The sequence below is a fragment of the Rhinopithecus roxellana genome, chromosome 6 (assembly GCF_007565055.1).
Source record: "Rhinopithecus roxellana isolate Shanxi Qingling chromosome 6, ASM756505v1, whole genome shotgun sequence".
In the NCBI taxonomy this organism is placed as follows: domain Eukaryota; kingdom Metazoa; phylum Chordata; class Mammalia; order Primates; family Cercopithecidae; genus Rhinopithecus; species Rhinopithecus roxellana.
Window position 1 is genome coordinate 128,242,887 of NC_044554.1, and position 16,485 is coordinate 128,259,371.

The 16,485-nt window shown below is 36.6% G+C and overlaps 1 protein-coding gene across 2 annotated transcripts in view; it reads right to left on the minus strand.

Moving 5' to 3' along the window:
• Positions 1 to 16,485, minus strand: part of COL28A1 (collagen type XXVIII alpha 1 chain) — a 181,406-nt gene that overhangs the window by 156,455 nt on the left and 8,466 nt on the right. For both annotated transcript variants that reach the window (XM_010353063.2, XM_030931865.1), the window contains exons 4-8: positions 12,977 to 12,997; positions 10,762 to 10,818; positions 8,921 to 8,974; positions 6,679 to 6,720; positions 4,689 to 4,715 (exon numbers count right to left, since the gene is read on the minus strand). In XM_010353063.2, coding sequence (XP_010351365.1) covers positions 4,689 to 4,715; positions 6,679 to 6,720; positions 8,921 to 8,974; positions 10,762 to 10,818; positions 12,977 to 12,997 — 201 coding nt within the window. The remainder of the gene's footprint in view (positions 1 to 4,688; positions 4,716 to 6,678; positions 6,721 to 8,920; positions 8,975 to 10,761; positions 10,819 to 12,976; positions 12,998 to 16,485) is intronic.

The window sequence follows — 16,485 nt, forward strand, 5'->3', positions numbered from 1 at the left end:
TAAAAAATAAATAAATGAAATAAATAAGAGAACACTTGCAGTCATTCACTATTAAGAATGTTTGTTTGTTTGTTTGTTTTTTAAATTCCCAGCACTCTTGTAACATAAGCACTCTGCTGCTTTCTACACAATCTTAGCCTCAATACTGTGGGTTGTATGGGCATTGAAATCTGATTATTTTTACCCATGAGTCATCCTTAACTTGACAGGAACAAATCAGGAACAATGTAATAAGGTTTGACGTTTTTAAGAAACGGATGAAACTAGAAGAAAAGAAACCTAGCACCTAACCACATATTAGAGGCCCTTTGCATATGTGGTTTAACTGAATCCACATAACGGCCCAAGGAGATGAGCTTTATCATTCTTATTTTATAATTGAGAACATTTAAACTCAACAAGATAACTTCCCTCTATCAAATAGCTAGTAAGAGTCTGAACCCAGATACTCTAATCAGAGTCTGAACCCTGATACTGTAACTTGGAATTCCTATTTTTTTCAAGAACACCATGCTTCAGTCTGAGTACCAACCTTGATCACCCAGTAGTGTTCACCTGGAGAACTGTGAGAGAAAGGTTCTGAGATGAGATTGCATCGTGAGTTAGTGGGAACAGGTGCCATGATGAGTTAGCCAAGTCTGCTGTAGGAGAGTGGGACTTGGCAGCAAGCATGCTACATATTTTTCATTATTATGCTCTACTTACCCGTCTTCCCTAGAATATTGCTGAAAAAACATTTGAGTTGTGCTTTAGAGTTTATCAGTGATAGTGTATCATATTTTATCTCAGTTAATCTGACATTAACTGTCTGAGATAAATATTAATCCAATTTTATAGACTAAAAATTTGTAATTAAGAAGGTTAAGTAAAGAGAATGTGGTATACAAGGGAATATTATTTAGCCTTTAAGAAAGAAATCCTGTCATTTGTAACAACATAGAGGAACCTGAACCTGGAAGACATTATGTTAAGTGAAATAAGCCAGGAACAGAAAGACAAATATGGCATGATCTCACTTACATGTGTGATCTAACAAATTTGAACTCACAGAAGCACAGAGTAGAAGGGTGGTTACCAGGGGGAATGGGTGGAAACTTAGGAAATGTTGGTCAAAGGATACAAAACTGGTTAGATAGGAGCAATAAGTTCAAGAGATCTATTGTTCAACACGATGACTATCATTAATAACAACGTCTTGTATTGAAAATCACTAAAAGGGTAGATTTTAAGCATTCTCACCACAAAACCTGATCATTATGTGAGGTGATGCACATGTTAATTAGCTCAATTTAGCCATTTTATAATGTATACATTTATCAAATTATATTTTATACAAGACGATAAATATGAACTTTTTAGATTTGTCAATTAAAATTTTTAAATAAAAATAAATGTTTTTAAAAGGTTAGTTTCCTCAAGTAGAATGAGAATTGGGACCTCTGAATACTAATTCATTAGATCAGACTTTTGAGGCTTCTAATAATTAGAACTAAAAGTTGACAGTCAGAAAAATGACTAAAGTTTCATAATCATAGTAATATTATCTCATGTATAAATCATTTTAGAGTTTTCAGAATGCTTTTATATATATATCGTTATTTTGATCCTCAATTCAATTCTCACTTTCAAGATAAGGAAACACAATTGGCGATGTCAAATGATTTACTTAAATGTACAGGCTACCCAATGACTCCTAGTCCAGTGCTCTCAACACTAGCTTCTGCTGCTGCTACTTTATTCTGCCTCTGTACTGCTCTAGGGCGTGTTACTGGAAGTGCCACTACACAATGACATAAGGAAATTGCATTCAAATGTAAATCAATGCATCGCTTCCTTCATCAAGGAAGTCTTGCTATGAAAAATAAATGTCAGCTGAACTTTAAACAGTATACGTAGTGATATAGTGGATTTATATGCTGGTGGAAGCTTTATCTTGCTGCAAAATAGCAACAAACCATTCACAGACTGGCAACCAGCTTGCAGACCACAGTTTTAATAGCAGTGCTGTACGGAGGGAAATCACAATTGTAACTTCCAATTATGGATGTGAAGTGTGTGCCATAGCCTTTACATTATTGCTAATCCCCATAGCGGCCTTGTGAGGTATATATACATATCTCCACTCACAGATAAGCAAAATGAGGCTCAGAGAGATTACATCATGTGTTCATGACCACAGACTTGAGTCTGTTAGGCTCTCAAGTCCATGTTCTTATCAGTCACCCGTAGCTGAACAAGTCACACAGTTATAGGCTGAAAGTCATTTTCCATTAACCTAACATTTCTGCCTAGGGTACTGCCTGGGCTCTTCCAGGCATCAGAAGCAGGGAAGAGGGAGGTGTGACTCTTAGAGCCAGCTATGCCTCTGATCAAAAGCAATCTGTTCTCTCTTCACATCCTTTTGTGAGTCAGACTGACCCAGGAAAAACTGAGCTTTCACTTAGAACAAGTTGAACATTTATTTCTGAATGCAAATGGAAAATCACTTTTGAAGAATCAATTAGAAAGCAATTAATTTAATAATTTTTGATGGGAATAAAATGAGTCAACCACCAAAATATAAAACAGAAAAGTACCATAAATACACTCAAAATGCTTTTGGCTAGAATTTACATTCCATTTGTCCAGACAGATTTGTTAGCTATAGGGGCCTGAGGAACAGCATTTGTTTTTTGCAGGGCATAGATTGCCATCAATGAAAATATTGTATTCATGTTATTTGCCTCTGCAAAGGCATTTTCCTTTTTGGTAGGCACATTAATCCCTGTGGAATGGCCACAACTACATAGTTTCAGAGAGTGATACTTCAGAAAGCCATAAACAGATCAGCTCTGTTCTCAGCCTCTATTTTCTGATGCTGCTGCTCCTGGTGAAATTCTGGTTTGAATGTCGATGGTTCAGGGTCACTTTGCTCTGACAGCTTGTATTTTCCAAGTGAGAACTCTTCCAGTGAATCAATAATTCTCCAGAAAGTAAAATGAATCTTTTCAAAAAATATATGTATAAAGCTTCCTTGTGCTGATAACTACCTCACTATATAAATCAAAATGGAGGAGGAGGGCACCCATAATTTTCCTCAACTATATACACAGTTGATAATTTTACAACTGTGAAAATTTTTGTTTTCCCATACTAATATTTGTTCCTTTCCTCTTCATAGTGGCACTTACATTTGTAGACAAGCCAACATTTTGGAATACATTGTCATGCCTACTATTTGGTTCTCCAATCACTCTGTAAATTAGGCAGGCCTATACAAATTTTATCCATCCAGTTGAAGAAACAGATACTCCAAGACGTTGAGTTACCTAAGTTCTTAAGGCTGCTAAGTGTAGAATCATGGGATTTCTTACACTCTTCCCCTTGGAAGCCTAACATTTTCAACAATTAGGATATATTTATTGGCTTGCATGTAGGCTCACCCCTAATATTTGCAGGGCCCAGGGCAAGAGTGTAAGTGGAAGCCCACATACCATGTGTCTAAATAGTTGAAAGTTATAACTAAACTAATAATGTTCTGGCTTCCTTCTTTAACAAATATGTCTTCAAAAGGAATAAAGAATTAAAAGACTTGTGAATCCCTCAGAGGTCCTTGCCAGACATAGACCCCTGCAGCCTGGTCCCCACTTCACTTCCCACCTCCAACTCCTTCCAAAGCAAGAAAAGCGTGAGCACACATGTGAAGACGCCCCTGGCAGCACAACAAATCCCCCTATATGACCTCTCCTGCCCCAACAAACAGCTACCATTTGGCTCCCCCTCCAGCCTAGAAAGATGTTGGATATGGAAAGGAGGTTTTTGTATGCCCTCCCAGCAGCAGGCCTTTTGGGGTCTTGGCTACCCAGTGTATGATCCAGGAGAAGGAAGCACAGACTTCCTGCAGACTCCTGGCTCCATGGGAAGTAGGGAGGCCAGAGGAGACTCAGAGCTGGACCCTCTAAAATTCCAGCCTCTTTCCCATGCCTGAGGGTTGTAGCCCTGTAGGACGGAATGGATGATAGGTGCATGTTCTGATTCAGATAGAAAATCTGATAATAATGAGAACTGTGGGACAGACTGATCAATGAACCAGTGAGCACTCTTAGAGGCTCCTGAGCCCCAGTACAACTTGTTAAACCCTTTAAAAGCAGTTTGGTATCCTAATTTGTAACTCACAAATAATCATCAAATAATCTACCAACCCATACCTTTAGTTTGCTTGTTTGCCAAATTTACTCCCTTGAGAGCTCTACCCACTTGCCTAATTCAGTGAAGTCAGTGGCTCTTCACTGCTTAACCAGGATAAATCCTCTCTTTCCCCTGGGAGAGGATTTGGTGTCTAGGTTTTCATAGAAAGTTAAGCACCAAGGGAGCAACCTACTTGCAGTATTGCTGAATCTGTTTGTGTAAAGAAACTTTTAGCCTGCATACCTGTGCTGCATGGCTTATAAACCGGGGTTCCCTATTAAAATAATTCATGTTTGCAAAGCTGAAGGAGGCTGGATTCTAATCTCAGGAATCTTATGGTACCCTCCATCCCTATAACACACATCCACATGTTAAGTTCTATTATTGTTTTATGTTAACTAAGGAATGAGGGAATCCAGACTTACAAAAACAAAGAAAATAACTTTTATTAAGTTCATAAGTACATTTCTGTTTCTGTTTTTCTTTTTGAAATTCTGGTCTATTTGTTGTTACCAACTTACCTTGTCACCCTTGTACCCAGGAATTCCCTAATTTAAAAAGAGAAGAAAACGTAAAATATGATACTCTAAGGCAGAGTTAGAATAAGGGTTAGGTATTTTTCAATTACAAAGTATAACAAAAACACATCTATACCGCCTGGAAAATTAGACCATAGAAATGTAAACTGTTTCATTTCTCTTTGTGCTTGGAGAAACGTGCATTTACTGAGGAGAAGAAAATAATCTGTTTTCCCTTTATCACATTTTATTCTCTGTTTCAGGTATTTTTTCATATCCATTTTCTTGCCCTTTGGCCCAAAACTAGAGGCGATAATGTACACTGAAAGTCATTGTAGAAGTGATGGCCTGTAATGGTCCCTTCAAAACTGTTATATTGACTTTTAAACTATGAACTATTGCAGCTAAAAATGTTTCACAGAGACTCTGAAAGAAATTGGCTTTGAAAATGAGCTGAGGTAATGGCCTTTAAAATGTGTGTAAATATTTGTATCCATTATGGTCCTCCTTTCAAATTCAGTCTAAAATATATAACATCAAGGACATGACAGATTCCTTTATCAGCCCTGATGAGACAGTGACCTTTAAGCTACTGTCTTTTATCTCACACTAAATAAGGGGCCAGCACTTCTGCTGTCTTCTGTGTGTCACCCTTGTGAATCCTGTACAGGCTTTTCTACTGTGTCACTGCCCATTGCCCTTCAAGAAATACAATAATGAGTATTACATGGCCTGGGAAATCAGCAACTCTAAGCAGCAGCAAGTTCTCTTCAAATGGGATTTTTTTGTCTTTCATACAGGTATATTTTTCAAGTATGGAAATAAAATTGTCAGATTTATTTAGACAGCTGAAGAAACCTATTTAATAAATAAGCTATTATTGCAGTTACATGTGAGTCAGACTACAAAATTTTGTTCTATGCATGACTTTTTTATTAATAGTATTATCTATTTATTTATTTATTTGTAGAGAGAAGGTCTTACTACGTTGCTCAGGCTGGTCTCAAACAAGTGGCCTTAAGTGATTAAGGCCACCTAGGCCTCCCAAAGTGCTGGTATTACACGTATGAGTCACTTTGCCTAGACTGACTTTTTTTTACAAAAGGAAACTTCATGAAGGAAATAAAACTTCCAAGTGTGTGGTCAATGAGGAACAGATGAACGTAGAATTGTTTCCTATGAGATAATAAGCTATTTAAAAATACAATTATTTTATCTTAGTTTTATTTTACATACCCGTATGCTTTATACATAGAAGATACCTAAGAAATGTTTCCGGAATGAGTAACACACATTTCAGATTTTTTGTTGACATTACCAAAGTTTCTATCAGATTTTTTAATGAAGTTGATTAAAAATACCAAGAGAACAGTTTTTAACATCTTTGGGTCTAAGTCCAGGGCACATCCAGGGGGACAAGCAGAGAGTGGCAATGTCATATGGTCTTCTTTTTATTCACTGTACACATCTCTGCTATTTGATACACTTACTGCAATGCTCAGAAAAGTGCAAAATAAGAAACATACTGTAATTAGTTCTTGGGCAATATCTACTATCTTCTAATTTGGGGGATAAGAAATCAAATAGAATGATACATTTTATTATGTCTGTAGAATTGAATTTAAAAAGCATAGTTTAGACCATGTAGTTCTTATGCTCCTGAAATTCTAACTTATTCCTTATCTTTAAAAACATAAGAAATAAAGCAAATACTTTTCTCATTGGAGCCTTTCACCAATGTCAAATTAAGCATCAGAGAATTTGATAGGGTTGAACACTCCTGCTCCCGTTTTCACTCCTGTTGAGCTGAGTATTTTCTCCCCACATTTCCAATTCTAAGATCATATCTTTCTGATTGCCTTCCTGAGCCATCAAGAGCACAGGATAGATAGAAATCACTTTTGCACTTGCACTACAGGGGTCAAAATGGTCAACCACAAAATCAGTAACCTAGGATCACTTTCTCAGGAAGGCATCCCAGTTGTGTACATACCCCAGGACCTCTTTCTCCAGCTTCTCCTTTTTGAGCATCGCCCTGTGACAAACAAAAAACAGTCAAAATTCCACAACCCTGAAGAGTGACTGGTTGCTCAATAAAATGCATTATACAGAAGATTAATAGCTTAGCCCAATTAGGAAACATCTTTAGTCTTTCCCATTGACATTTTGCCCATGCAATCTAGGCAAAAAAAAAAAAAAATAGCAACTCAGATAAACTTCGCCCTTTGGAGTGAAGCCAGATGTGTAGGGTGCAGGATCCAGGTACATTTTCATAGCTTACACCACATCCCGGTTGAACAACATAGCCGTTGTTCTCAAATACAGCATTATACTCACTTGGAGCCAGTCACTCTGGTTTTTCTCAAAGGGGCTTTGGAATGTTTTCCAAAATGTCCTCAAGAGTAATTGCTTGATTTCAGCAAGATTTAAGAAAATATATTATGTGGCACAAAATTACAAACCAAAGAAATAAAACATGAACATACATTTCTAATGGGTATTTAACACAACAAAAAGAAGACATGATGGCATCAGTTTGAACGTATATGAGTGAGTATAGGGTTGTTTGGTTGTGCATGTGTGTGTATGTTGTAAAGCTATCCAAGGTTGCTATATTCCCTTTCCTTGACAAGCAGACAATTGCCAAAAATACTTTTATGCATTTAACTTACGATTTTTTTTCATTACTTCCCTAAAAATTTTCTAATAGGGCTGTTTTAGAGTTCATTTATGAGTTAATTTTTAATAGTTAACTTTGTTAGTACTCGAGTGTCTCTTATGTATTGCTCCCAAACTATTTGTGTCAAGTTACCTGCAATGAAAAGCAAACCAGTTTCACTGCCACATTGCTATAATTAGTTATTATTGTTTTAATATTGCTGTGTTAATTGCTATAATGAAAGAAATGTTTTTAAACTTCAAAACACACACAAAAACAAATGATGTGAACTAGAAAACCAAGAAAAAAAATAATCCTCATAAGTACCACTACTAAAGGATAGCTCATTCTCTCTATTTAAATTTATTTTGTTACCTAATGAAATTAAATGTGCTTTTACTGTTTTCTTTACTAGTTTTGTTTCCTCTCTTGAAAACTGTGTTCAGAAATTAACTCAATGTGCTATAGAAATTAAGCCAATGTCCATTACATTTGATGCAAATATTCCCTGATATTTCTATTTCTTTAATATTCCCTCCTTATATTAGGCCATTCTCATGCTGCTAACAAAGACACACCTGAGACTGGGTAGTTTATAAAAGAAAGAGTTTAATGGCCTCACAGTTCCACAGTGTTGGGGAGGCCTCACAGTCATGGAGGAAGGTGAAGGAGGAACAAAGCCACATCTTACATGGTGACAGGCAAAAGAGTATATGTAGGGGAACTTCCCCTTATAAAACCATCAGATCTCATGAGACTTATTCACGATCACAAGAACAGCATGGGAAAGACCCACCCCCCACGATTTAATTACCTCCCACCAGTCTCTCCCACCACATGTGGGAATTATGGGAGCTACATACAATTCAAGATGAGATTTGAGTAAGGACACAACCAAAGCATATCACTTCCTTTTCTTTAATTATTATTTTTTCATTACACAGAATTTTGCCTTAAATTTTCACATAGTTATATCTACTTTTCTCTTTGTGATTCCTGCTGTTGTTCTTGAACTTGGAACCAAAATCCTAACAATGATCTGAACAGGTGAATGTTTTCTTTAAAAGCCTAGGATTTTTTTTTTTTTTTTTTTTTTTTTTTGTAGGGGGGGGTAGGTACACAGAGAAAAGAATTGGAGAAGTACTTGAAGATGCTCTGGGAGTGAGAAACCATCTGGTGGCTTTTCTATTATTACTGTCAGTCAGTTATTCATTAAAAGTAGACCCATTAAAAGCACAAGTGCCAATGTCAATCTGATATGGAACACATATTAGCAGTTAATGAAACACTGTCCTAAATAAGATGGGCTGCTATCCTTTAAGTACTAGTTTCTGTTTATTTGATGTCCCCAGGTTTCGTAAACTTACTGACTAAAATGTTCATATGTTACTCAGAATTTGTGAATACAAGCTAACAGAAATAAGATAGATAATATAGGAAGTGGACATCTGTATTCTTCACAAAATTTGTCAGATGTTTGCCATATACTACAATGCTTTTTATTTTTAAAATTGTTGTTTTAAAAAACAAATCTAGGAGATATGCTGGTTTAAAGAAAAGCTGTTTATTCATTTACCGGGTTTCCTTTTGGTCCTCGCTCACCTTTGATACCTGGGTTTCCATGTGTACCCTGAAGGCAAAGGGAAAAAATATTATTTTAAGTAGGTATTCTATTGTTTTCTATACTTTATAATAACTTCTGATCAGTTTTGTCTCCTAGAATGAGGGTGAACTGTAAAACCTTTACCTGCCAAGCAGAAATTCAACTCTCTTCTCCCTTTTTCTACACCGGGAAAACCACTGTCGTGAATTGGCAGATTTTCTAGATTTGCTCAAAAGAGAATAATGTTTCTGTCTTCCCACCAATTACTTCTTCTCAAAACAATTACTTCTCAGCAGTTTTGAAAACAAAATCAAACTCATGCAAAGATTTAAAAGAGTAGCTGCAACAGGCCGAAGGATAGGAGTTGTTCCCAACCTCTCTTCAGTGTGGGTCACTTCTACAATTCCCCTCTGTTACTCACTTTTAAAAGGACCAGGCCAGCTTGCTCGCCTTTGGTCAAAGAGGCTCTGATATCCAGGAGACAATCTCAAAAGATGGGAGAAAGGAGCTCTGTAATCGTGTTCCAGAAAAGCATTTTGTTTTCCTGTTCCTAATCAACCAAAAAGCTTGCTTTTGTGAGAACTGGTGTTGGGGGTACTCGATAAATGTTAAATTACATATTCTGTGGCTTATCCCTAAAATGTGACAAGAATGTGACAAAATTGTCAGGTGCTTAGCAAGAAAGCTGAGCTTTCTTACTGTTCATTTTAAAATATAAAGAAATATTCCTTACCCTGGCCATTTCTTGGTGTAATGGGGATAAACGAAGACTTTATATGAAGGGATGGCTAAACCTTTGCTTTAGCCAAAGTCAGCTTCTACTGGCTGCCCCATTATCATATAATACATCTAACTTTGCATTTGAGGAGAAAAAGATCTTCTGATTGGTAGGATGGTTTGAAAAAGTGTAGGCTTTGGATCCGAGTCTCAAGGTAAAATTTGTCACCTTCTAATACATTCACAATACACATTCCCCTCCTGGCCCCAAATACAAGCATTAGTTGAAAATTTTTATCCATGCATTTTGTGAGACTCTCCACAGGGCTTCTTCTGAACCCTAAGGATAATATTTGTAATTACACAAATAAATAGAAGACTGAATAAGCACGTGGATGCTTTATGAAGATAAATGTTAAAAAACTGCTCAGCATTTCCAGTGATCTAGATGTCATTTCAAATGCCTTCCCAGTACAGACATGGCACCTACAAGTTATTAGGCCAGAATATAAAGAAAGCACTCCTTCCTGGATTATCTTATCAAATGATGAATCATCATAGTAAATCCTGCCATTTATTTTTGGTTGCCACATGCTTACTTCCATTTCACAGAACTCACCCTAATCCCCCAAAGCATCGCGACCAGCTTCCTGTCCATGAGGCCACACAGTGTTGCTGCTGCACTGCTGCATTCGTGTGAAGCCAACATTTAACTTTCAGAGAGGCTTATGCTTCTTGTTTCTAGTGGGATAAAGCTTTGCTTAAAGCACGATTATTTGTATTAGCTTTTTCTGTATTCAGTTCACTATTGAGAAATTCTGGCTTTATTTTACGAGGAGGGACATAAATGTCCTTTGTGTGGGAACAACTTCAAAACACTCCTGCCCTCAGTTCAGGTCAGTAAAATCCCAGGCTTATTTCTAAGGATAGAATGCGTCCCTTTAGAAATAAAAGAAAGAAGTAGCATTTCCATTTTTGCTGCCATTTCCAAACAATTGCTTTTCAACAGTGCAAAATAGCCCTGATGTTTTCAAGAGCCAGTAGAGCTATCATTGCTAGGACTTTCTGACCTAAGTTCAAAGTAAAAATATACTCACAGGAGGCCCTGGATCACCTGGATCTCCCTTCTCACATTCACAAATCTTGCGTTCACACTGAATCAATAATGAAATATCATATTAACACACAGTGAAATATAGCATTCCGAATTGTATTCAGTATATAACCAACTGGAACACTCTCTAAGAAATTTTACCTTGCACATTTATGGAGGTTTTGCTCTCTCTATTAAATTATTCTAGGCAAATTTATACCTATCAAGAGCCAGCTAACAAAATATTATTAAATTTCAGCATAGTTAAATAAAATAGACATCCCATCAAAAATACATATATAATACATAGATGCCAGTTAAAAGGAGAAAATAAATATTTTCAATGGACTTTTAGAATTTCTGCTGCTTCTCTTCTACATAACACATCAAAGCTCAATAATATAATAATATTAAATGATCCTTTACTAGGCAAAGGAAAACATTTGACTTATATTTTACTAATTCTAAGATGCACCTTCTTCCTCATTTTAACAACTCTGAAATCAGAATGAGTCTTATAATAGCTGTTGATCAGGTTCAGTCATGACAAAGTAGTTGCTTTTTGCACATGCACTTCAAAACTTACAGAATGAAATGGAAGAAAATTCCAGAACATTCTTAAGACATGCTGCATCACCAATGCTTTTGCTGGCATAGAGGTCAGTATTATGTGGAAAAACAAGGACATCAACAACTCAGACAAAAAATGATTCAGAAGATTTACCAGGGATGTCTAATCTTTTGGCTTCCCTGTGCCACATTGGAAGAAGAATTGCCTTGGGCCACACATAAAATACACTAATACTAACGATAGCTAACGAGCCAAAAAAAAAAAAAAAAAAAAAATTCCATGCATACATTTTATAACGTTTTTAAAAGGTTTATAAATTTGTGTTGGTCCACATTCAAAGTCGTCCTGGGCTGCAAGCAGCCTGCAGGCAGCAAGTTGAACAAGCTTGATTTAGACTGTGATGTGAAAAAGTTTTAGAAATAACCAAGTTATTTTGCTTATATATTCCCCTATATGTATATATGAAAGTGATACAGGATTTTTAAATCTACATCCAAAATGTCTAAAAACTTCTTTCCATATGTATAAAGTAAGATTTGCAATTAATAAGAAGACATTGTATCATAGTTAAGTTGGCAAGGGCTTTTTTTCTTTCTTTTTTTTTAAACAGAGTCTCGCTCTATCGCCAGGCTGGAGTGCAGCGGCGATCTTGGCTCACTGCAACCTCTGCCTCCTGAGTTCAAGTGATTCTCCTGCCTCAGCTTCCCAAGTAGCTGGGACTACAGTCATGCGCCACCACCCCAGCTAATTTTTTTGTATTTTTGGTAGAGATGCGGTTTCAGCATGTTGGCCAGGATGATCTCGATCTTCTGACCTCGTGATCCACCCACCTCAGCCTCCCAAAGTGCTAGGATTACAGGCGTGAGCCACCATGCCCAGCCGGTTTTTTTCCTTTCTTAATGGTCCATAACATAATGGTATATCTGAACATGTACAATTTAATAAAACATGGTGCGCTACAGGTTTGGTTAACTCCTATTATTTTATGCAATGATAGTGTAAATTTCCTGATGTTAAATAAGCAGCTCATTGAACGAAGTTCAGATGTTTCAAACTCTTTCTTTTAAGAAATGCATGTCCAGGACAGGATTTCTCAGCAAGCTGATGATTGCCTATTGTGCTAAGGCCCATTCAATCTTACTGGCCAGATTCCTTGGCCACATGTCTGGTTGCCATCATCAGGCTGCCTTTTCTTTACAATAAGGAGAATGAGCTCAAAGTCAATTGTCTGGCAGCAGGGGATGACTCTAAACTCTGTCTCTTAGCTGGGAACACTCTGCCTAACCTAGCCAACACTAGGAACACCCCCCAAAATGGAGGACCTGATGTGGCTGATCTCAGATACATGCTTAGAATAAAGGAAGCACATCAAAGTAATCAACAACTATGTGGTTTGCTTATGACTGATTTCTAAAATCACTCCTGGAATCACATTCAATATTTCCTACTTTTTCCAAATTTTCCAACTTGCATTGAATATGGTAGTATAAAAGAAATCAGATGGCTGCCTCAGAATAGAGTGGCTCGTTTTAAAAGAACTAAGCTTTTTTATTTAGTCACACTTAATCTTCTAATGTGAATTATAATGCTGATCTGATAATGCAAGTTTTTAGAGTAATTCGTAGTAATCAAAGCATGTGATGCTTACCTTCTTTTCAAATAAGATATCCTACAAGGGAAAAAAGAATGAAGCATTAACTCAATTCATAGTTCTGCTTTCAGCTACTTATTAGTCGTAATTATCCCCCATGGGATATGAAGTTTCCACAAAGAATAGCAATTCAGCCTTTTTAACCTTGTAAAAGCAATTAAGCCAACCAGTCAACCACCCAAGGAGCAGTTCGAGCCATGTAATAATAGGAGATATAACTACCATTAAAAATTAATCTATATTTTCTAGGAAATTCATCTTACTGCATTCTATGTTTTATCTTTTGTTTTCTTTATCAGCTCTGTAATCTCCATAATTTGACTATAAAGTTAATCAGTCATAATGAGAAAGCTCTCACTTTTACATACAAAGACTGAGGCAGAATATATAATTTTGTATTTTCAATTTTTTCCATCCTTATGCACATATACATGCATCTATTTTTCATGATTTATTTTTCAAGATTAAAATAATATACAGTCATAACTTCATGAAATATTAATAGGTGTTAGATCATATTAAAACTCAAAAAGAGAAAATTACAAAGTCCAGTGACATTTTTTGAGATGGTCTGAATTAGAAGCAGACAAAGATTTCCATTATTATGATGACTAGGAGAAGGGTTTTCTATTTCAAATTTGAAAAGCCTCTAATATGGTACTTTATTTATAGGATTTCAACATAAGCAAAAAAAAGATACTCAGCTTTTAAATTTAAACAGTATTAGGAATAATATTCTGGTAAAAATTTTGAACAGTTCATAGTAATATGCATTACTTATGTAAAAGATGACCTACATTTATAACTGGCTACCTTAGGAAAAAAATTAAGTTATAGAAAAGTAATAAATATTTCATAAAAAAAAGTGATCATTATGAAAAACAAAAAAACAAATTTAATGAGTCTTAGAAGTCAATCAGACTCAACCTCTTGCTTTGCAATAAGGAAACATGGTTCCACCATAATGTGACTCAACCAAGGTAACACACTTGGGCTGTGCCTCCTGACAGTCCTCAGTGCATGTCATATGTACCATACAGGAATAAATTAGCCAGAATATTTTTCAAAACTATTTTAAATTTATAATTTTGCAGAAGTGTCATGATCTTGTTTTTGTCCAACACCTAGGCCTCACTACCATACTTTAATTCAGTGGGATATTACCTGATAAGTGCACTGAAGGCCATGTTGGAAGTCAAACGCTGGAAAGAAACTAACCTATATTTACATATAGAATTAGTACTTTCTTAACCTAGAAATTATATATCAAACCAGTGCCTTATGATTTCATCTGAAAGGGTAATTTACATACGATAAAATAGAAAGATGAAGGAACAAGCACTGGAATATTTGTTGCAAGATACTAAAAATGCAGAAGCTAACAAGAAAGTTAAATAAGAGTATGTAGCTTTATGAAGGATGCTGCATCCCTTCAGTTTTATTTTTACTTTATTTCCGTACAAACTAATAATATAGAGGGACGAGATAACAAATGCTTTAAGTGGCTCTAATGATTTAATAGGGAAAAAATTAGGCTGGGAATTAAGTGTCATCCTGGGTTTCCATCCCGTTTCAACCATTAACTAGCTATATGGCCTTGGACAAGTCATACAATCCTTCCAGGTAGTTTTCTCCACATATTAAAAAGGATAAAGTTTGACTACATGATCTCAGGAGCTATAAAACCCTAGCCACAGACACTATGTACAAAATTTAGAGTCTCACCTACCACCCTTCCCAACCAAATGATTTTAAATTACTAGCCATGTAAATCCAGGCTGAAAGCGGATGAGATATTTGTATCTTTAAGAGCTAGGAGGTCCTATGGAGAAATAGGAACTCAGATACACTGATAATTTTAGTTAAAATGGTATTACCCTCTGTAGAACATTTGGCTATGCCTACAAAGCTGAAGATGGACATGCATTATCACTAGGCTGCCAGGACAATTCTTGCTTTTGCCTGTTATCCTGACATCCTTTCCAGACACACCACAGGGAAATTCTTGCTCTTGCACATTTTAGCATTCATTGTTTTTTGTAATGAAAAACTGTAAATAAAATAATTGCCAATAGTGGAATGATCAGTAAATGAAATACCACTCAGCAGTTAAAGTGAACGCATTGGATCTATGCCTTTTGACAACATTTCCAAAAAAAAATTGACTGCAAAAGCAAGTTGTAGATAGATACGTACAATATGATCTGATTTATTAAAATATGTAAAATATTTCAAACCATGTCAGAGAGTGGTTTCCTCTGGGAGAAAGAGAGAGAAAAGAAATTCAAAAGAAGTTCAACAGAGGCAGTGAAACAACTAACAATTCAAGTCAAATTGTAATATTTAAAAACCACTACTGAAATAAAGAAAATTTTAAATTTTTGTCACTTTACAATCTTTTTACAATGAACAATGTCTTTTTTTTTTTCTTTTTGAGACAGAGTCTCGCCCTGTCACCTAGGCTGGAGTGCAGTGGCAAGATCTTGGCTCACTGCAACCTACACCTCCCGGGTTTAAGCAATTCTCCTGCCTCAGCCTCTGGAGTAGCTGGAATTATAGGAGCACACCAACACGCCAGGCTAATTTTTGTATTTTTAGTAGAGACAGGGTTTCATCATGTTGGCCAGGCTGGTCTCAAACTCCTGATCTCAAGTGATCCACCCGCCTTGGCCTCCCAAAGTGCTGGGATTACAGGTGTGAGCCACCACACCCAGCCACAATAAGCAATATCTTAATCAGTTTTTAAATTCATGAATTCAGCTCTTACTGTGTCTGATGTGTAATTTTACACTTCTTTTCAGTTCTTTCTTTTAAAATTCAATTTCTGCTTTGCCATATTGCTCTTTAGAAATATGTGGCATAAGGTTTAAAACCATAGCAATGCAAAAAACTATTTTTGGAACTCATTTAAATTTGTGTTTGCTGGAATTTATATTTCTATGGAAACAAAAATGAACCCAAAACCACACAATAGATAAGACTGTTTCAAACAAAGAACAAAGTCCCATCCCTGAGGGCTCTTATAGGCTATAAGCCCCAGGAACAGAGGACAACACACAGAAACCCGAGTAGGAAGGAGGTCCTAGGCCAGGGGCGGGGGAGCCAGTAACAAGATGGCTTCTTGGAATAGATGGGTTTTCTGGATGGCTTTGAAGAGAGGAATGCAAAGGGCCACCCATTGGTGGTATGCTGTCCTATATGTCAAAGTTTAGGGGAAAAAAAGTCATAAGGACTAGTGTGGGCAATAAGACAAAGGAAGCAGTTAGGAGGGACATTTAAAGGGAGTGGACAGAAGGGCCCACAAGGACAGAGCCGGAGGCCTTGGGAGGTGGCGAGGGCTTGCACCCAGGCAGGGAAGCAGGCTGCAAGGAGAACTGTGTCAAAGCCTGAGGGGAGGGCATGTTCAATGACAGACTGCGGGGATGCTTGAGTTTCAATGAAAAGGATAAATAGGGAAAGGGTCTCATAACAGCAAAAGAAGACACAGTCAGAATTTCATTAATGGA